This window comes from Peromyscus eremicus, chromosome 15 (genome assembly GCF_949786415.1).
Source record: "Peromyscus eremicus chromosome 15, PerEre_H2_v1, whole genome shotgun sequence".
Taxonomy (NCBI): Eukaryota; Metazoa; Chordata; class Mammalia; order Rodentia; family Cricetidae; genus Peromyscus; species Peromyscus eremicus.
Genome location: NC_081431.1, coordinates 56,697,070 through 56,718,349, shown reverse-complemented (window position 1 = coordinate 56,718,349; position 21,280 = coordinate 56,697,070). Strand labels below are relative to the sequence as shown.

The following is a 21,280-nucleotide window of genomic DNA, read 5'->3' as shown; positions in this document are numbered from 1 at the left end:
CAGGGTCCCACATCCCAGGTTCCCGGTCCTTTAAGTGTTAAATTGGGGGAGAGGATCAGGGTGAAGCAGAACCTCTACTCTGGAGCAGTGCTCCTGGGTCTGGCTTTGTCCTTGGTCCTCACCCAGCCTGGTTACACTCTTAGCCAGACCATCATGATCGCCTGCGTGAGCCCCTCAGATCGGGACTTCATGGAGACACTGAACACCCTCAAATATGCCAACCGGGCTCGCAACATCAAGAACAAGGTGGTGGTGAACCAGGACAAGACCAGCCAGCAGATTAGCGCGCTGCGAGCCGAGATTGCGCGCCTGCAGATGGAATTGATGGAGTACAAAGCGGTAAGCATTCCCAGGCTCCCCCAGGCTCTCCTAGAAGGAGCTGGTGCTCTGCTCCACACCCTGCCCTGTAGCATCCCCAAACCAGGTCCTGAGTGGGCCTCCCCCCTTCCTATCACCCATCCATCCTCATGTCTGCTGCACATCACTGTGCATCAGATGTGGTTCCCAGTACTGGGTTTTATGGCAAATCCTTCTCAGACTGAGCCATCTAAGTTTAGAATACAAAGCCTAAGAATTTGAGCACCTTGGTTTTGTAGCATGGATGTTTGGCTCAGGGAAGGTGCTTCGCAGGTGTTTGTATGCCCACTGAATGTATCGTGTTGGAATAGACGAGACCACTCCACTATAGTGCAGTCATTGACAGTGGGGGGCACAGGAGTGTGCTACAGGGACAGAGAAGTCAGCCTGCTTGCTTGGGTGGTCAGGAAGGGCTTTTGGGAAGGGGCCTTTCATGCAGATTTTGAAAAACGAATGACATATTACAGCAGGCATTCTGGGTAGAGAGTAAGCCATATGAAATACCAACAGGAAAGAGAAAAACAGGTGCTCTGAGGGGCATGTCTAATTCTATATCTCCAAGGCTGATGTCACCCGCTGGTGGCCCATAGCCTGAATCTGGCACGCAGATGGGTAGGCTTAGACTTGGTTTCAGAAGAATGCAACTTGTTTGACAACTTTTCTGGAAGTCAAGCAGGGAGTCTCAACTTGTGTGGAAGAATTTGTCTCTACCAACAACTGGCGCTAAGTTGGCTGGAATGAGTGGCCGTGTTTATTATATGAAGGAATTTCGTAATGCAAACACAAACACACTGTACATGGACAATCATATCCTATCTGTGAGCTGTGAAGTCACCGACCTCTTTGCAACTCGGGACACGGACAGCATCGAGGCAATGAAGTGATTTTAAGTTCTGCACTGCTAAAATTTTACCCTTACAGTCGTCTCTTCTTTGACTAAGCAAGGATTGTAGTAACATTCGTGGGCGGGGAAGTAGAGGGGGCTTTGAAAGGGTGAAATTCGTTAGTTTACAACATTAACTTTTTATTTATACAACAGCCAGCTCTGTGAGCCCAGTGTTCTGGTGACCGCGTGTATAGTGGCTGATTTTAGCTTTAAGGTAGACAGTTAAACATGAGAGAGCAAAGAGAGTGGCTGCCTCTTCCAGACTGTGACTTTTCTCCACTCCAGTCCCCACCGCTCCCTGTTGTCTTACACCCAGACTGACTCACCCCTGTAAGCCAATTGCCTGGCCCAGGTAGGGTTTTGTCACTCGGTTTAGCATTCATTGTGGAGAATGAAAGTGAGTGATAGGAAGGTAAGTCAAGAATTTGGACTTCTTTTGCTGTCAGGGAGCAAACTGTGTGTTTAGTTAGTTTAGTTTAGTTTTAGTTTAGTGTGTTTTCTTTGAGACAGGACCTCTCTATGTAGCCCTGGCTGTTCTGGAGCTCGCTTTGTAAAACACGCTGGCCTTGAACTCACAGATCCACACTTGCCTCTGCCTCCTGAGTACTAGGATCAAAGGTGTGCGCTACCACCGCCAGGCTTTTTTTTTTTTTTTTTTTTTTTTTTTGGTCTAATTATGTAGTCCAGGTTGGGACTCACATTGCCCAGGCTGGTCTTGAGTTTGTGACGCTCATGCCTCAGACTTCCAGGCAGTGAGATTAGAAGCAGTAAGCCCCATACCCAGTGCTGTAGAAGCAAGTACTGTAAGCTGTTGAGCCCTGAGAGACAGGAGCTAGGTCAGGAAACCTGGAGAAAAGGAGAGACCAGAAGTGCCACCCTGCCCTGGAGAAGGCTGAAGGCAGGTGGAAGCGGATTGTCACTGTACCCCTCCCATGAGAGAGGACTGCCACTGTACCCCTCCCTTAAGATATAGCACCTGATTGCTCCCTGCCTGTCTCTGCCCCAGGGCAAGCGGGTGATTGGGGAGGACGGTACAGAGGGCTACAGTGACCTGTTCCGGGAGAATGCCATGCTGCAGAAAGAGAATGGTGCTCTGCGGCTTCGAGTTAAGGCCATGCAGGAGGCCATTGATGCCATCAACAACCGGGTCACACAGCTCATGAGCCAGGAGGCCAACCTGCTTCTGGCCAAGGCTGGTAAGTTGGGGTACAGCGGTCTAGCCCGGAACAACAACATGCCTCCTTCCGTTCCTGCCCCTTGGTATCAAGCAGGCTGTGATGGCCAACCAATGCACCGATTAGTTCATTTATGCGTTCCCCAACAGTTCAGCATGACACACACATTGCTTTCTTGTTAAACATGTAAGAGCCACACAGTACACTAAGCAAAAGATGAAAATTCCCACCGCAGACTCTCCACCCACATCTTCTCTGCCTTCGGAAGGATCCTTCCTGAGCAGCCAAGTGCATTTTCCCACACTTTCTCAGTACATTTGTTTTGAGTATAAATGCGTTTGAATATATATCATTTGTACGTGTGTGAATAATATGCATGGCATTTTCTGTATATGAGGTCATCCTTTCTATTTTATGACTTCCTTTTTTTTTCCATTTAGCATCATGGCTTATAACTCTCCATATTCAAAGGCACTTAATTTTTTTAAATGACTGCACGATGTTCCGTATGTGATGTTGAATAATTTATTGAACAGCCACTGTTGATGGATGTTAGGATTGTTTCCGATTTCATGCCGTTATCCAACAGTGCTTTGATACAACTATGATCATGTTCAAGTGTCTCCTTCACATAGAGTCCCTTATGGAAAAGCCTGTGTGAGCTACCGTGTTGGGAGCACAAGTAAGGCCACCAGTCTTAGAGCCGTGGCCCCAGTCCTTGCTGTTGTCAACTGTTTTCATTATTGTGCCTGTTTGTCTTCTCCGTTCAGGTGACGGCAACGAAGCCATTGGTACTCTGATCCAGAACTACATCCGGGAGATTGAGGAGCTGCGGTGAGTAAGCCCCGTCCAGTGTGAGCAGGCTGGATGGATGGCTCTGGCCAGGCCAGTTTTATGTGGCTCACCTGGCCCCACCCACGCACTCTGTCCACACAGAACCAAGCTCCTGGAGAGTGAGGCCATGAATGAGTCCCTCCGCCGAAGCCTCTCGCGGGCTTCCACTCGCAATCCCTACTCCCTGGGAGCATCTCCAGCAGGTCCAGCCTTCGGGGGCAGCCCGGCCAGCTCCATGGAAGATGCTTCTGAAGTGATCCGAAGGGCCAAGCAAGACCTGGAGCGGCTGAAGAAGAAAGAGGTCAGGCAGCGGAGGAAGAGGTAAGTGGAATGTCACTACCTCCCCTGCAGCCAGCATCGGAAGGTGGGCACCCCCCCACACACACCATCCAGGAGGACTGCTCCACACCCCACATATAGGGAGGACCACCCCTCCACAGGCTCACCCCATTCCTAGGGGCATCACCAGTAATGCTTGGGAATTTCTCAAGCACTAACTCAGCTGGAGCAAAGCTACCTCTCCAGCCTTCTCTTGGGTGCTTTTTCCACAGGGTTAATTGCAGGAGATAGAGCAGGGCTGGGGGGTGGGCACTGGAGAAGTAGATCTGGTTCTCTACAAAGCAGGAACCCAGTCCCACCACCATCCTGTGGTGTCAGTCTCTCTAAGCTGGCTTCATTTTCATTCCATAAGCAGCCCGGAAAAAGAAGCCTTCAAAAAGAGGGCAAAACTCCATCAGGAGAACAGTGAGGAGACTGATGAGAATGAGGCTGAGGAGGTGAGGACTCCCCCGGCCTTCCTCACCATGGCCTTTCCACCATGTCCCTGTTGGGGTAGAGATTCCATCAGTGTCGTGTGGGGCGGGGCGGAGATTTGCCTTTCGTTGATCCTTGGGTTTCTTGATAATGCTGACTTGTTGCCATGGTGATCTCCATCCTCCCCGGGGCCTTTGCTTCATCCAAAATGGATGAAGCTAGATTGAGCATCCTCCACAAAGGCATTGCCCAGGCTACTAGGAGTGGGTGGTCTTCCCAGAGGAGGGCGTGGCTGGCCCCCACCCCGGCTGATACCCCTGGGGTCTTGTGTGTGGCCCCGTCTCTGCCTCGGGGCTCCCATCTCCCGAGGCAGGTGCAGCCCTAATGGTGCATTGTGCCCAGGAGGAGGAAGAGAGAGAAGAGAGTGGCTGTGAGGAGGAGGAAGGACGTGAGGATGAGGATGAAGACTCGGGCAGCGAAGAGAGCCTGGTCGACTCAGACTCGGACCCTGAAGAAAAGGGTACGTGGACCGGGGCTGAGGAGATGAGTTGCTGATGGCCAGTCCTCATGGTGGGACTGTCGATCAGAACTTAGCTCCCAAGAGAAAATTCAGATGGATCCGGGTGGGGTCGGGCCTGCTAGCGTGCCCAGAGACGGCTTGTCTAGACAGGGCTCGGACTCCTGCGTGTGAAGCCAACTAAAACAATAGTAATGACAAGTGATGGGAAGCGCTCGGCTCTCCTTATATGCCCATCACTGTGCTTTGTTTGACTCTTCTCAAGGCTTGATGAATCCAGAGCTCACTACTGCCTTGTGCAAAAGTATTAGGCTTTGCTGAGTTGCCACTGAGCATGCTCAGGGAGGTTCCTGACCCACTTCGGTGGATTCAGAAAGGGGTTAACTTTCTTACCTTTCTGAATGAATGACTTGGGCTGATGCCAAGACCCTCTCCTTCATGTGGAGACATCTGTCCTTCAGGTCCGTCCTGTTGTCATCTGTTACCTACAGCCCTACAAAGTGCTCTGGATCATTTTATCCTCCTCCACCCAAGCAGGGTCCCATGTCATCAGTCAGGGTGGCATAGGCCTATGGGTCCATCAGGGCGGAAAAGGTGTTAGAGTCCGTCCAAGCTCCTGAGACTGGCTGTGCATTTTGGAAGCTGCTCATTGAATGTATTGCAATGAGTGAAAGGTGGCAGCAGGCCGCTTACCTTTCTGGTCCCTGATTGGTCACTGCTGACAAAGGATGTCCCCCGGCCGGGGGCCCCTGGCATGGGGCTGAGTCTCGCTCTGTCTGGCCCCTGCAGAAGTCAACTTCCAGGCCGACCTGGCGGACCTGACTTGCGAGATTGAGATCAAGCAGAAGCTGATTGACGAGCTGGAGAACAGCCAGCGGAGACTGCAGACCCTCAAGCACCAGTACGAGGAGAAGCTGATCCTGCTGCAGAACAAGATCCGAGACACGCAGCTGGAGCGCGACCGCGTGCTGCAGAACCTCAGTGAGGACAGCGCCGTGTTCCTCTTTCCCGATTCCCTGCTCTGTCAAAAGACACCCAGCATCGATCTGCTAACACCTGGCCTTCTGCACAAGGGACCCCTGACCAACGTGCTGTGACCTCTGCCCGTAGTTAAAGTGCTCTAACCCAGTCTCTCTGCTACTTTTGTTTTGCTTTCAAATTACATTTGTGTGTGTGTGTGTGTGTGTGTGTGTGTGTGTGTGTGCGTGTGGATGTGTGCATGTGTGCATGCACACGCATGTGATGTGGCACACATGTAGAAGTCAGAGGACAACTTGCAGAACCCTGTCCTCTCCTTCCACCATCTGGGTCCCAGGGATTGAACTCTGGCCGTTGGGTTTGGCAGCAAGTGCCTTTCTCTGCTGAGCCATTTTGAGACAGAGTCTTGCCATGTCGCCCAGGCTGACCTCAAACTTATGGCAATCTTTCTGCCTCAGCCTCCCTAGTGGTAGAACCATAGACAGATGCCGTTATTCCTAGCTCTTTTTTTTTTCCTCTCCCATCTTATACATTAGAAATCATTAATCCTTTAACTCCCTAGGCATGCGACTAAGATACCTCCCAACCTTCCCCCCACCCCGCTGTATCCAGTTTATAAGACTTCTCAAATCGTGCCCCCCTTGTACTGCTTCGCAACCTACTCATCTGGTCATTCACTTCCTTGTCCACTTACTCAGCAAATGTTAGGTGAATGTGTTTCATGGAGCAGGTGTTAGTCTAGGGACTGGAGTTGTTGTAGTGTGTGAAATCCCCTCGAGCAGGATTGCTAGCAGGCTGGCCTAATGAAGTTGGCTTTTTGTGTGTTTGTTAATATGGAAGGGGGGTGAGGCACTTAGGGGTGGGGCAGGCTGGGCCGTGGGAGACTACATGGAGAAGGTAACCTTGGAGTCTGGCAGCACAGAGCAGAACTAGCACTGGGAAGAACATTCCAGACCTGGGGAACAGAAGCTGTTAAGACCCCCAAGGCAGCCGTGTGCCTGGCATGTTGGTGGAATGGCGGTCTAGACTAGTTGGAGAATAGGTCGTGTCTGTTGTTAAGATGTTTCCTTGACTTAGAGAATGGAGAGGGTAGAGAGTTTTGAGGGAGAGGTGATACAAGACTCAAAAGCATTTTCAAACCATCGTTTTTTTGCTGTTGTGTGGGAGGAGGAAAGTGGAAGCAAGACCACTGAGGAGGCAGACTGGACAGGTGGTAAGATGTGGTCAGGTTCAAGTATTTCAAAGGCTGAGCTGAAGACTTGGCTGTGTGGACAGGCAGTGTGGTGGATACGGGAGCCGTGTCTCGGGATTCGAGCCTCTGGGCAGGAGGCAGTGAGGTTTTCTGAGATGGAATGAAAGGTGGAAGTCGGGTTGGACCTGCGGTTGGGGACTTCTCTTCGCCGCCGTGGTGGGAGCGTCTGGTGAGGAGCCAGCTTTTCCTTCCCCTGAAGCTCCATTAGACCAGTTCTTCTTGTTAACCTTCCGCTTCCTGCTGGCACCACCTCTCCAGGGATGGAGGTCTCAGTCTAAAAACACTACGGGACAATAGAATGTCAGAGCAGGAAAGGGTCCAGGGCAGCTGCTGAACCCACATCCTCATTGTTCAAATGAAGGAGTTGGCTCAGGGAGAGGCCAGCTATAGAACCCAGGGCCTCTCTCCCCATTGAGGCCACACTTAGTGGGAGCCGGGGAGCCTGTAGCTCTGACACTGCTTTTCGCTGCTCTCAGGCACCATGGAGTGCTACACGGAGGAGAAGGCCAACAAGATAAAGGCGGATTACGAGAAGAGGCTGCGCGAGATGAACCGGGACCTGCAGAAGCTGCAGGCCGCTCAGAAGGAGCATGCCAGGCTCCTCAAGAACCAGTCCCGCTACGAAAGGGAGCTGAAGAAGCTGCAAGCGGAGGTCGCCGAGATGAAGAAGGCCAAGGTAGGCAGAGGACACGAGGAGTAGGGGGCCTAGGGGCCTGTGCGGTGTCTTAGAATCCGCATCCCACGTTAAATATGATCACTGCCGTCAAGTGTGATCTTCCACTGAACACAGCATCACCCGATTCGATCCTGCCTCAATCATGCACACTTCCTCCCAGTAACCTCATCCAGTACTGGTCTCATTGCAGGTGCCTTGCTCAATGCTGTCGCTGTGTTGAGAAGCTGGACTAACAGTTGCACTATTAGTTTATTAGTATATATATATATATAAGTATATTAGCACTATAGCTGTACTAGAGTTCCTGCCTGCACAAGGAAGCCTTAAGGCCTCATTTGGAAGAAGCCTCTCGTCATAGTAATAATTGGCACCATGGCCAGCTCTTGCTGCTTAGGCATCTTGCATGCTCAGTCACATTCCATCCTTAGGAAAGGAGGACAGCATTTCCATTGTGTTCATGGAAGTTGATCCCTGCTACCAGGATGTGTAGTGCTGGCATGCAAATTCCGCCTTTGATGTTCCAAACTGGTGTGTGTTCTTGGTGGCTCTGGGCTCCCTTTTCTACCTGGCTGTAGCCCACAGGGCACAGTCTGTAGGGTCCTGCTCTTTTGATGTCACTGGCTCAGGTCTTGAACTTGTGGTATCTGGGGCTCGCAGATCCTTGCTCTATGTATATCCCCCATCGCCCTTGGACCTTCCTGCCCTGGCCTTTAGCTTCTGGTGTCTCCCAGCTCTCCACAGCTAAGCTCTGGGGCTAGATCCCTAACAAAGCTTGGCAAAGGTGGTAGCCCCAGCAAGCTGAGTCCTTTGGGGACTCATGGAACAGGAGCCATTAGGAACTATGTCTTGACGGCTGGCTGGCTGATGCTGACCAGTGCATACAGGAAGGAAGGACAAAGTTAATCGATTTTAGAGGAAATGGATCTGTACCTGGGCGGGCTCTGTCCCCCAGGCAGGTCTAGAGCCTCCATCCACTGATGAAGAAGCCCCGCCCTGCCTTGCTGTGATCAATCCATCATGGCCCCAAAGAGCCCATTCTCACTTCCAGCATCTCCACCCTGTAGACATGATGCCATTGATGGTAGAAGGAGTTGGGATTCAAACACCCAGAGTCCTCTGGGCCCCTGGAGCCCTTTGGTAATGCAGAGAGGGCCCGGTGAGCTTTATCCCTAGGCTGTCTGTAGTCCACTGTGGCCTGGGCCTTCTGCTGAGGCAACTTTAACATGCCTTTGACAGGCTTGAATTTGTTCGTGCCCCCTCCAGCACGCTCCCCCCCCCCCCAGATTTCTTACTGGTGCCTCTTCAGGTAGTCCAACTCTCCTAGCCAGCTCCCATCTTGAGTGGAAATGACCCTAGAAAACCTCACAAGGGAACACTCTCACAGGGTCCTGAAACTTGGAAAAAACAGCCAAAATGCCCAAGACGTGGTACAAAGACAGAGGCATCCACACATGTATGTTCTTCATTTTCAGACCTCTGAGGCCCTTCATCCAGGACCTAGCCCTGCCCACCTGACTCCGCTCTTGTGATTACGCTCTTGTGACATGTGGAGAAGAGGGGCCTAGGGTTATCTCAGGGGTGCCCGAGCAGGGCCCCAGTTCTTCCCTAGAGGGGTGAAAAGAGGAGCAGCCAAGGACTGTAAGCAGAGCCTGTGCCTGCAGATCTTGGCTGAGAGAGGCCCACAGCTTCAGGGTCTCCTGCAGGAGAACTGCAGAGCAATGCTGTCTCAGCACGGAGGCCCATTTCCGCACTGTCCTGTGCCGAGCATGCGCTCACCTCCCTGCGGTGAGGAATGCAGACACACGTGCAGGTTACCTCGAGGAGCCTGGATCGGGGAAGTGAGATGACCCAGGCTCCAGGTCTAGCCAGCTCTTCCTAGCTCTGTGGCTGTTAGTCACTTTGTCTCGAAGGCTCATTTCTTTCCTTTCTCATCTGAGAGTCATAAGGATGGGGCCTGCCATGGAGCAAGCTCTCATTATGTGGCTGTCACTATGAGATTGGTCCTGAGGATGGTGGCTTTCAGTGGGGGCTGGGATAGACTTTAAATGGCAAGGCCACTTCTTCAACAGCTTGTCAAGGTATCTGAGCCCCTCAGGATGAGTGGGAAGGAAATCTTATGTGTCAGACCCCCAAGTCAGTGATGCCTAGAGGGCTACCTCCCTGACCCGTGTCCTCACAACCAGCCATGACTGAGCCCCATGGGCCACTCTTGCCCGGCCCTGCCTCACCTCCACCGTCTCTGCCATCCCAGGTGGCCCTCATGAAACAGATGCGTGAGGAGCAGCAGCGGCGGCGACTGGTGGAGACCAAGAGGAACCGGGAGATTGCTCAGCTCAAGAAAGAACAACGGAGGCAGGAGGTAAGAGCTCCCCTGAGCTTCCAGCCTCCTTCCCTTCCAAGGACCGCCCCCCCCCCAGGTTCCTACTGTTCCAAGTGACAACAGCACAATACAGCCAATCAGACAGGCAGAGCCACTGTTGACTTCTGTCCCAACCCCTGCATGCGCAAGAAAATAACTTGAGTCCAGAAAAGGGTGTGAATTTCCTAAGGTCACCAGCAAAATCAGACACATGGAGCTTCAGATCCAGAAGAAGTAGCCTAGGAAGACTGGGCCTCTAGTCCGGGTTCATGTTCATGGTAGGCGATATAGCCAAGAGAAATGTCCTTGTGGGCAGGAATTCCTCATGGCCACCCCAGACAGAAGGGTGCAACTCCGAGTATCATTTTATCTACATTTTGGCAGTGTGGGGATCCCCACACGAGAAAGTCTTGAGCTTTTGGCTATAGAGCGCCCAGCCTGTCTCCAGCCCTGTCTGGACAGCAAGAGGGCTGTTGGTCGCTGAGTGTGGCCCAACCCGTTTCTTCCAGTTTCAGATACGGGCCCTGGAGTCTCAGAAGCGTCAGCAGGAAATAGTCCTGAGGAGGAAAACCCAGGAGGTGAGTGCTCTCATCAGCCCAGCTGGATGTACAGGGTTGGCTCTGACTCCCAAGTTGCTCTCCTCTGAAGCAATAAGGGGCAGGGAGTGGGGGTGGGGGGATGGGAGGTGGAGAAGGGGACCTATGCTACTTGTGGCCTGGATCTCCTTTCATTCCATGAGCACAGCCTTGCCAAATTGTAGTAGCCTGTGAGAAATGACTTCTCAACCAGTGAGCCAAGCCTAGAAGGCAGAATACACACATCCCATCCCCAGTGCCTGGTTGGTCGTTTTAAAAAGAGGAAAAAAGCTGGGTGGTGGTGGCACATGCTTTTAATCCCAGCACTCAGAAGGCAGAGACAGGCAGATCTCTGTGAGTTCGAGGCCAGCCTGATGCAAAGTGAATTCCAGAACAGCCAGAGCTGTTACACAGAGAAACCCTGTCTCAAAAGCAAAAAACAAAACAACAATAAAAAAAAGAGAGAGAAAAAAGGGGCTAGAGAGATGGCCCAGTCAGTAAGTTACTCACCACAGAAGCATGAGGACCTGTGTTTTAATCCCCAGCACCCACGTTAAAAACTGGGCATGGTGGAGACAGATGGATCTCAGAGCTTGCTGACCAGCCAGTATAGCTAATTGGAGAGTTCTGGGTTCATTGACAGTGTTCATCTCAAAACACAATGGGTAGAGTAATAGAGCAAGACACCCAGTGTCCACCTCTGGCCTCCACATGCTTGGGAACACATGTACATGCACACCCAGGTGTGCACATGCACACACACCTTTGAGAGAGTGAGAGTGAGAAAATGAGACAGACAGACAGACAGACAAGCATCTCTTGTGTTTATCTTACGTCACAGACTTCTTTTCCCTTTGCAGTCCCAAAGGCTCAGGCATGCACAAAGCTGCCCTTGTTCTCCCCAACACCTCAAGCCAGGCTTTTCCTGAAGCTCCAGTCTTCCTTGCTCACTGGGTCCCCTCTTCTTGTCCTCACTGTGCCCAGGTTTCTGCCCTGAGGCGCTTGGCGAAGCCCATGTCAGAGCGAGTGGCTGGGCGTGTAGGATCGAAGCCCCCCAATTTGGATTCTGGGGCTGAGGTGTCTGCCAGTACGACCTCGTCTGAGGCTGAATCGGGAGCTCGCTCTGTCTCCAGCATAGTGCGTCAGTGGAACCGAAAGATCAACCACTTCCTGGGGGACCACCCTGCAGCCACTGTCAACGGTACCCGCCCAGCCAGGTGAGGGGTGTGAGCGGTGCCTGTCGGCAGGAGATCCAGCAAGTGCTCTGGTGCCGGGGCCGTCTGCTTCGGGCACTGTGTGGGAGCTCAGTAGAGCCTCCGAGGTCCAGAGCGGTCAGCCAAGGCCCCTTTGCCTCTGCCTCCCAGGAGAAAGTTCCAGAAGAAGGGGGCCAGCCAAAGCTTCAGTAAGGCCGCAAGACTCAAGTGGCAGTCCCTGGAGCGGAGGATCATCGACATCGTCATGCAGAGGATGACCATTGTCAACCTGGAGGCTGACATGGAGCGTCTCATAAAGGTGGGACCTCGCTCCTCATCTCTCCCACCCCACTTTCCTACTTCTCTGGCTCTTTACTCTTTCCCCTGTCTCCAACCCTCTGCTCCTCATGCCTGTTCTGACCTCTGGATGATCCCAGGCAGGTGGGTGGCTTGGTGTAGGAGCTGTGGGCAGGGCTTGCCTAGGTGTGAGATGCTTTCTCCATCACTGTCCTCCCCCAAATTTCCCCCCCCCCCAGAAAAGGGAGGAGCTCTTCCTCCTGCAGGAGGCACTTCGGAGGAAGCGGGAGCGTCTGCAGGCTGAGAGCCCCGAGGAGGAGAAGGGGCTACAGGAACTGGCTGAGGAGATCGAAGTGTTGGCAGCCAATATTGACTACATCAATGACAGCATCACTGACTGCCAGGCCACCATCGTGCAGCTGGAGGAGACCAAGGTACCCACGGGACCCAGCGGGGTGGGGTGGTCACCGTGAGTGGGCTTGGCAGCCCTGTGTGACGGGGTCTCTGCTCTTTTGGTCTCCAAAAGGAGGAGCTGGACTCGACAGATACATCAGTGGTCATTAGCTCCTGCTCCCTAGCTGAAGCCCGCCTACTGCTGGACAACTTCCTCAAGGCGTCCATTGACAAGGTGAGCTGGCAGCTCCCCTGCAGCTGGGCAGGCGTCACATACCCTGGTGGTGAAGCCCACGGGTTTGGCTCCCTCCCACCTGCGTCATTCACAGGCCGGGACAAGCTACTGAACCTGCAAGCTTGGATTCTGCAGCTATAAAACAGGAGCCTTGACAATACAGAGCTTGTAGCTGGTTGTACAGAGTGCTGCACATAGGGGCCTTGGCACACTACACGGCTTCAGTTAAAGGTGGCCAGGCCCATCCACAGCAGGACTGGGCTCGGGTCTGTTGGAGGCAGAGGGAGAAGTGTGTGTGCATTAGGGATTGGGGAGCAGGAAACAAAAATTACATTTCACCCCCCCACCCTCACCCCTGCCTACCAGGGCACCAGGAGTCATTGGGCCCCTCTCCTTGATCCGTGGCCAGAGAATGTGTTTCTTCCTGTCCTAGGGACGAGTCTTGAGGACAGACACCAGCTAGTGTGCATAGAGTTAACTGGAAAGAGGTTGGGAGGCCATCCTGCCCAACTCTTAGGCTGACCCCCAGTGGCTCCTCAGTGATGCTTTGCGTCTTAGGGGACTGTGTTCGTGTGCTGGGGCTGCCGTGACAAAATGTCACAGACCGTGGGGCTGGTGCAACAGGGAAATCCTCAGTCTAGGATCCCAGTGTCAGCTGGGTGGTTTTTCTGAAGCCTCGCTCCACGGCCATTCTTTCTTCTCGTGTCTTCACGTGATCTTTCCTCTCTGTGGCTTGTCATGGTCTAATATTGTAAGGACACGGGTCATACTGTATTAGGGACCACCCCTATGACCTCATATTATCCCGCTTCCCACTCCATAGGACCTGTCTCTAAGTACAGTCACATTTTAAGGTAACAGGGGTTGGGACTTCTATGTTGAAAGTCCACCCGTAACAGAGTATATGCTAGAGTGGCCTTCACTAATGTGTGTGTGTGTGTGTGTGTGTGTGTGTATGTGTGTATATGTATGTCTGTGTGTGTCTGTGTGTGTCTGTGTGTGTGTCTATGTCTGTGTGTGTGTCTATGTCTGTGTGTGTGTCTATGTCTGTGTGTGTGTCTGTGTGTGTGTGTCTGTGTCTGTGTTGTGAGTCTGTGTGTGTGTCTGTGTGTGTCTATGTCTGTGTATGTCTGTGTGTGTCTGTGTGTGTGTGTCTGTGTGTGTGTCTATGTCTGTGTATGTCCGTGTGTGTGTCTGTGTGTGTCTGTGTGTGTGTGTCTGTGTGTGTGTCTATGTCTGTATATGTCTGTGTGTGTGTGTGTGTGTCTGTGTGTGTGTGTCTGTGTGTGTGTCTATGTCTGTGTATGTCTGTGTGTGTGTCTGTGTATGTCTGTGTCTGTGTGTGTGTGTCTATGTCTGTGTGTGTATGTCTGTGTCTGTGTGTGTGTCTATGTCTGTGTGTGTGTGTGTCTGTATATGTCTATGTGTGTAGGTGCCTAGCAGCTACAGCGTCAAGCACAGGCCAGGAAGAGTGAGCCCAGGCCTTGTTCTTTGCGCCCAGGGACTCCAGGTAGCCCAGAAGGAAGCCCAGATCCGGCTGCTGGAAGGACGGCTGAGACAAACAGACATGGCAGGCGCTTCTCAGAACCACCTTCTCCTAGATGCTTTGCGTGAGAAGGCCGAGGCACACCCTGAGCTGCAGGCCCTCCTCTGTAATGTGCAGCAGGGTATGCTTTGGTGTGGGGAAGGCTTTCCAGCTCCCCAAACTCCCCTGCCTCAGAATTCCCTCAGAAGCCTTGTGATCCCAGTGGGTGAGGTGCTGGAGAAGGGCTGTGTCCCCTTTCCACATACTCCGACAGGGTCTCTCAGCCACCTTCTCCCTTCCTTCCCCCACTCCCTCAGAGAACGGCTATGTGAGCACAGATGAGGAAGTCTCCGAGTTCTCTGAGGGAAGGTGAGTTTTCAAGCAGGAAGTCAGCGGTGCCTCACAGCACGCACCTGGGGATGGAGGAAGGGTTGCCGCAGGGCCCCAGGGCTAAGCTGGGTTTTCAGGCTCTTGGGGACCCATATTTCTAAGTCCTAGAGAGACTTAGAGAGTTACAGTATAACTATCACGGCCCTGAACTTTCCTGCCTTCTTCGTCAGCTTTTCCCAGTCATTCACCATGAAAGGCTCCACCAGCCACGATGACTTCAAGTTCAAGGTAAGCCCTGCTGGGAATCAGGCTGTGGGTTTAGTAGGGCCAACCTCTCCCAGCCTGATTCCTATGAGTGTAGGTCCATGTCTCCAGCCCCAGTTCAGTTTTGTCCACAGAAGAAATGGAGATGCCAAGAAGGATCTCCTGGCACTGGGGGTGGGGTGGGGTGGGGACTAACCTAGAATTCTCTATGTAGACCAGGTAGCCCATTCTCTTCAAGACGGGAGAAACGCCCAGAGCCCCTAAGAGCCTATTTCTACTCTACCTAGTGACATCACTGTATCCAGAGACCCCGCGTTACAGAACACCTCCTCCCTCGCCCAAGACTCTAGGTCAAAGTTGACTCTAGAGCCCTAGTTCTTTTTCCTGGGATGATTTGTTCCACCGCATTGAAGTCCACAGTAAGAAAGTTTTCTCAACGGTGAGGGATTAGTGACGCACCAGCCCTGAAGACTTATTAAGTCAGATGTGGGAAAGTGCAGACTGCGAGCCATGAGTTCTGCCTAGTCCTGGAGCGATCTGATTAGATCAGTCTGGATGGACACTCTGTGGTCTGGTCTGCATGGTAAAGGGCTTCTTTCAACAGCAACTCTCCCTCAGGCCAGGCAGTATCATTTCCCTCAGGATTTACCCACATCTTCCACACTGGAGCTTGGACCAACACTGAGCTAGGTCCTCTGCTCGCTCTCTCTCTCTCTCTCTCTCTCTCTCTCTCTCTCTCTCTCTCTCTCTCATTAGAATCTCAGCCTCCCATGCATCTGGGATAGTAGGTCCGTATCATCAGGCTCAGTTCTTTACCTCTGTGGTCCATCAGTTGGACAAATTGGTCCACGCACCTTCCTTTCCTAGGGTGAGCCTAAGCTATCTGCCCAAATGAAGGCTGTGTCTGCGGAATGCCTGGGACCCCCATTGGATAGTTCCACCAAGAACATCACCAAGTCCCTGGCCTCCCTCGTTGAGATCAAAGAGGATGGAGTGGGCTTCTCCATCAGGGACCCCTATTACCGGGACAAGGTCTCACGGACCGTCAGCCTGCCCACCCGGGGCAGCACTTTGTAAGGAGGGGGATCCGGGTACATGGGTCAAGGTGGGCAGAAAGTTAGGTCTCAGATTCACTGGACCCTTCTTCTCTAGCCCTCGGCAGTCTCGTGGTGGCACAGACACATCCCCTCTGACCCGAAGAAAGTCTTATGACCGGGGGCAGCCAATCAGGTGAGAGCATGTTCTAGAATCTGTTCAAGTCACTGTCCAGTCCTTGGGTGCATGCCTGGCTCTGAGAATCTTCTCTGGATTATCATACACACTTGCTAACACAGCCCTTTATGGCCCCATGGTCTTATACTTACTCTGAAGAGGTGGGGTGGTCTTCACAGCTAAATAGTGAGGTGTCTGTGCTCAGAGTGATCATTGTGAAAATCTGTGCTCAGAGTGATCATTGTGAAAAACTTGCTCCACACTCCAGCCTTCCCTCTTCACCAAAGCAGATGCCCACAGCACCGGCTTGCAGGTGGTCTCGGTGGAGAGGAGTTGGAAGGACATCTGTATACTTGTAGCCTAACAGACTTCATCTGTGGACTCAGAGAACACCCTGAAATTGTGGTCTGAGGATCAAGCTGAACTCAAGATGCCCATCCAAAGGGAGGGGAATGTAAAGACAGCTTTCCAAAGAGGGGAATGAGCAGGCCATCAAAGTCATAGACTTTCCCTTGAAGAAACTGTCAGATCTCATGGTTCACAGTTCAGCTCCTTGAAGTTGTTCTGAACACCGAATCAGAGACTCAGAGCTGGAACTGCTCTTAGGGTAGATGGCGGGCGAGGCTCCTGTGAGGAGCTGATCACGTTTTCAATGATGTCTGCATCACCTTGTTTAAATAAAGACACCGTAGTTACTGTATACCATTGACTGATAGAGCTCACCCAGGCACTGTAACTCAGGCCCCAACGAAGCTTGTCTAATCCTTCTCAGCTTTCTAATGCTTAGCAATATCAGAGCGGACTGTTGCAGTATGCTCTGGGACTGTTTCAGAAATGGGCATGGTAGCCGACACTTGTAATCTTAGCACCCAGAAAGTAGAGGCAGAGGCCAGTTAAAGCCTCTGAGATGCTTCTTGGATTATCATACACACTTGCAAAAGCAAGACTACCCTGGTCTATATAGTTTGTTCCAGGCCGGACAGGGCTACATAGTGAGATCATGTGTCAAAACAAACAAATAAAAATCCTCACTAAGAAACACAAAAATGTAATAATAAATAAAGGCAGTAACTAGAGCATCAACAGGACACTTGTTTCCAGGATCAGGGTGGAGACAGCCTCAGCTAGAAGGACACACACATTTGAGCTTGCTGTAAGTCTGAGGATCACACAGAAAATGACCAGGAGCACTGATTGTGGGATTACCAACAAATTTCAAAGAGTAGGCGAAACTCATGAGAACAGCATCTAGGGGCTGGAGAGAGGATGGCACAGTGGTTAATAACACTGGCTGTTCTTCCAGAGGACCTGGGTTCAACTCCAAGCTCCCTCAGGGGCTCACAACCACCTGTCACTCCAGGTCTAGAGTGTTTGATACCTTCTTCTGGCACTGGCCTGTACACTGATATAAATGCAGGCGGAACACCCACGCACACGAAATAAATATTTAAAAACCTCATCATTGGGAGCCTAACACTGGGGGGACTTGTGGATAGGGTGTGGTCACGGATGATGACTCTGTTCTCATTTCCCAGATCCACAGACATGGGATTCACACCTCCGTCATCACCTCCCACTCGGCCCCGCAATGACCGCAACGTCTTCTCCCGTCTCACCAGCAATCAGAGCCCGGGGTCAGCACTGGACAAGTAAGAGCAGGCCGGAGCAGAGCCACGGAGGGCATCGAGGCTGGGAGGGAGCCTGTGGGGGCGGGTCATCTGGGTAGACTCCAGCCGGTCTGTTCCAGTTCCTCTGAGCCATGAGGCCCTTGGTACTCTTCATCTTTTCTGTACTGACTGAGGGTCTTTCCTTTCCCCCAAGCATGCTGGGGTGCCAGGAAAGGAAGAGATGGAAGTTACCTCACTAGAGTGGGACAGTCAGGAGTGGTAGCCGTGGGGGCAAGCATAGCAGAGTGTGTTCTAGAGTGCCCCTTTCATCCGCGTCTGCTGTCTTTACTGTTCTTAAGCTCCAGCTACTGTTCTACCTGATTGCGAAAGCTTTATCCAAGGCCCCAGGAATCCTTGAGCATTGCTGAGTAGACAGAGACCACTGAGTCATCTCCACGTGGCAGGCTCAGCTCCCTGTGTTCACAGCTCCTGATGTGATGCTGTAGTTGCTATGGGGTCATTCTCTTCATAGTCATCCCTATATTCATAAGGTGCTCAGCCTTGCTTCCCAATCTGCTGTACGTGCATGATTCCATGCAAACTGTCAATCAGCCCAAGAATTGTCTGTCTTCCCTGATTTGCATAAGAATGGTCCAAAGCAGAGCCCAGGGGCTTTTGCCTGGAAAGCGGTCCAGAATCTGGGACTGCTGACTCTAGCTAACCGTGACAACGGGACTTTGCTTGGGGAGGACCTCATCATTCCTGGCTTCATTTCGGTGTTCCCCAAGCCCACTGTGACCATCTTCAGTTCTATAGTTACCCAAAGGGCTCCTTTCTTTCCCCCTGAAAGCTTTCCTGCCATGAGGAGCAAGGATGCTGTGACCTTCAAGGGAGCCCTAGGTTACAGACCATTTGTCGTTTGTTCATGATACACGCTCTTCCCACCCTCTCACAGAAACATCCCCTTCTAGCTCAAAACGCTGCTCCCTAGATGCTAAAACCATGAGGGGCAGACCCAGCAGGTCAGCATCCTGGGTACTGTTCTTCCCCAAGCTTACGTCATCTCAGTTCCTACTAAAGAAGCTGTGGAAGGCGTGCCCCCGACCCCCAATCCTGATGCACCTCTCCCAAGTGCCATGCAATTGACTTGTTATTATTTATTTACTTACTTTGTTTTGGAAATGGGGTCTTGACATGTATCTAGACTAGTCTCCAACCCTTAGCCTTCTGCTTTATTCTCCTAAGTGCCAGGATTACAGGCATGCGCCCCTACATCCATCTTACTTGTCCTCCCCCACCCCCATGAATTGGGGTCGGACTCTGCCCATCCGGGCCTGGTCTACAGGCTCAGGTCCTATCCAGTGGTCCGTTCTTGGGACCCACATGCAGCACAGCGTTAGCTTCTAGACATGGTCTCAGGGGAGGAAAGAGCAGTGGGGCCCTCCTGTGTCCTTGGACTGGCTTGCGCATTGCCCGGGTGGTACAACCGGCCCCAGCTTACGCGGTGGGCCAACCAGAGAGCTTGGAACTAGCAAAGAGAGCCCTGGAACCATCTCCCCAAGAGTGGGCTGGCCTCCCACACCTCCTGTGGCCCTCTCCTCACCCCCACCCTGCTAGCTGAGAGACCCCCTGGTGGTCCGCTGCTGGGGGACTCTCCCAGCTCCCAGGCCAGTCTGTCCCCACCCCAACCCCACCACTCTCCCCGAAGGCCCTCTTCCGCTGCCTCTCTCTGCCTTCCCTGAAGAGAATAACCGCCCTCTGACCCCGCTGTGCTGTCGCTGCTGTTTACCAGTGTCCTGTGTGTGTTTTCCTCTCTCCCCTAATCCAGCTAATTTTCTGCCCTTCCCAGGTCTGATGACAGCGACTCCTCTTTGTCGGAGGTCCTGAGGTACACACAGAATGTCTCTCATGTTTGACTCCCCTTCTTGCTCTCTCTCTCTTCTTTTTCTCTTGGCCTCACGCTACACCAGTCCCTCCTGCCTGTACCCCTGTCCTCCGCATGCAGCCCCTCCTCTCCTAGCCCCTGCCCCTTCCACATCCATGGCCCTCCTGAGACTTCTTCTTGCCCCATGGTTCCTTCCTCTCATGGTGACCCCATGGCCTCAGACTATGCCATGCCTGGCTAGAGCTAAGGGCTTGTGATGGGGGAGGGTGCAGTTGCTTGTGGCTAGCCTTGTTCTCTTCTCCCTCCTGCCCTGGGCAAGGTGGGGAGGGACGTGGAAGCCTGGGTTGGACTGGAGTTGGAACAGAGCTTTGCTGAGCAAGAGGTACCATGGGGACCTTGTCAGCCCGCTAGTCTTTGATTGAGTGCCGTTGGCTTTGGGGGTTGTTTGCGGTTCTTGTAACTTAGCTTGTGTTGGTGGGTGAGTCTTGCTTGCAAAGTTCAGCTCTGAGGGGCACCAAGGGAGACAGAACGCTGCTTGTATCTCTTAGCCCACGGCTTGTGGCTGTCTGTTCCCCTTCACAAGCCCACAGGACAGCCAGAGGCTGGTCCCTCAAGCCTACTGAGCACAGATCCCCGCAGCAAGGGGGAAGACTTAGGACCCTGGCAGCAGAAGGCTCTCTCATAAGGCCAAGAGCTCCCTCTAGCTCTCCAGGCATGCTCTCTGCTTACCATAGTCTGCCATACCATGGTTAGCACCACTGGTTTATCCTCTGCAGTGAGGCCTTGCCAATAGATGTTACCAGCAATACGCCAGTCTCTTTAGAGCATCAACTCCTTTTGATACATTTTCATGGCGATCTTGGCCTAACTGAGCCCAAAGCCACATCACAAGCTGGGAGCAAAAGCAGGGAGCTATTTATGCATGTGCTTATCCGGCATGTGGGCATGAATGACTAGTGTCCTGGTGTTGCTCCTGGCCAAGGCAACTCTGCAGGCAGGACCATGAACGAGTGCTACAAGTGGATGTCAATCATCTCAGTAACCGCCCCAACCATTGTGCCACTGTGTGCAACAGCATTCTCCTTTGAAGAGCTAAAATGTGGTTTTTGATGTAACCTAGCTGGGTCTCATCCTTAAAGACCTTCTCGAGAAAGAAAAAACCATCCTCAGAACCCCAAGAGGTAGACATAGCAAAACCCTTACGCTACTTGGCTCGGCCTTATTCCTGTTCCCGGAACATTGTGCAGAACAAGCAGGGACCATTCTAGGTCCAGGCAGGTCCAGGCAGGCTCGCTCCAGAGAGGCCCATGAATCCCAGCCCCCAGCTGGGCTGCAGTCCCCTGCCTGATCCATCCCTGTGGAGTTTTTAGGGGACGGTGTTTTTTTTGTTTGTTGGCTGGTTTGCTTGTGTTTGACAGGTTTCCCTATGTGTGCCAGGCTGGCCTTGAGCTCCTTGTATAGACCAGTCTGGCCTCAAATTCACAGCAATCCTCCTGCTTGAGCCTCCCAAGTGCTGGGATAACAGGTCTGTGCCCAGCCCTGATTTATCCCTTTGTAAATGACAGACACAGGTCTGGCCATGCGGGTCCAACTCGAGGCTCTGTGTAGGTGTCTGTCCGCCTCCCTGCTGGAAGGTGCCAGCCCTAGGACACTGACTGGCAAATGACGTGTGGGGAGGGTGACAGCCTGGACACCCTTCCTCTCTCCTGCCTTCTCCCCATTTTTGATTGCCGAAGAAGCATGGAGACTGCTGGGAGCCCCAGGGCCCCAGGGCCGGCTGCATGCCTGTCTCTGTCTCCAGGTTAGGTAGCCTCTCCCCATCCTGTTCCTTCCAGCATGCCTGGCATGGGCTTCTCCGGCAGGGCTGAGGATGGCAAGCACAGCTCTTTCTGGCTCCCAGACACCGTGGTGGAGTTTTGCTAGCAGCCCGGGAATCTCTCGTTATTCATCATCGTCCCCTCTCAGCCCAGACCCCCC

At 52.7% G+C, this 21,280-nt stretch overlaps 1 protein-coding gene across 1 annotated transcript in view; it reads left to right on the top strand.

Annotated features, from left to right (window-relative positions):
- Window positions 1-21,280, top strand: part of Kif21b (kinesin family member 21B) — a 45,556-nt gene that overhangs the window by 18,296 nt on the left and 5,980 nt on the right. The window contains exons 8-27 of the mRNA XM_059280358.1: window positions 144-339; window positions 2,250-2,439; window positions 3,189-3,252; window positions 3,355-3,573; window positions 3,947-4,028; window positions 4,408-4,525; window positions 5,312-5,503; window positions 7,229-7,428; window positions 9,680-9,787; window positions 10,297-10,365; window positions 11,347-11,579; window positions 11,727-11,874; window positions 12,092-12,286; window positions 12,379-12,480; window positions 13,982-14,147; window positions 14,323-14,374; window positions 14,566-14,623; window positions 15,467-15,672; window positions 15,752-15,829; window positions 17,347-17,460. Coding sequence (XP_059136341.1) covers window positions 144-339; window positions 2,250-2,439; window positions 3,189-3,252; window positions 3,355-3,573; window positions 3,947-4,028; window positions 4,408-4,525; window positions 5,312-5,503; window positions 7,229-7,428; window positions 9,680-9,787; window positions 10,297-10,365; window positions 11,347-11,579; window positions 11,727-11,874; window positions 12,092-12,286; window positions 12,379-12,480; window positions 13,982-14,147; window positions 14,323-14,374; window positions 14,566-14,623; window positions 15,467-15,672; window positions 15,752-15,829; window positions 17,347-17,460 — 2,790 coding nt within the window. The remainder of the gene's footprint in view (window positions 1-143; window positions 340-2,249; window positions 2,440-3,188; window positions 3,253-3,354; window positions 3,574-3,946; window positions 4,029-4,407; window positions 4,526-5,311; window positions 5,504-7,228; window positions 7,429-9,679; window positions 9,788-10,296; window positions 10,366-11,346; window positions 11,580-11,726; window positions 11,875-12,091; window positions 12,287-12,378; window positions 12,481-13,981; window positions 14,148-14,322; window positions 14,375-14,565; window positions 14,624-15,466; window positions 15,673-15,751; window positions 15,830-17,346; window positions 17,461-21,280) is intronic.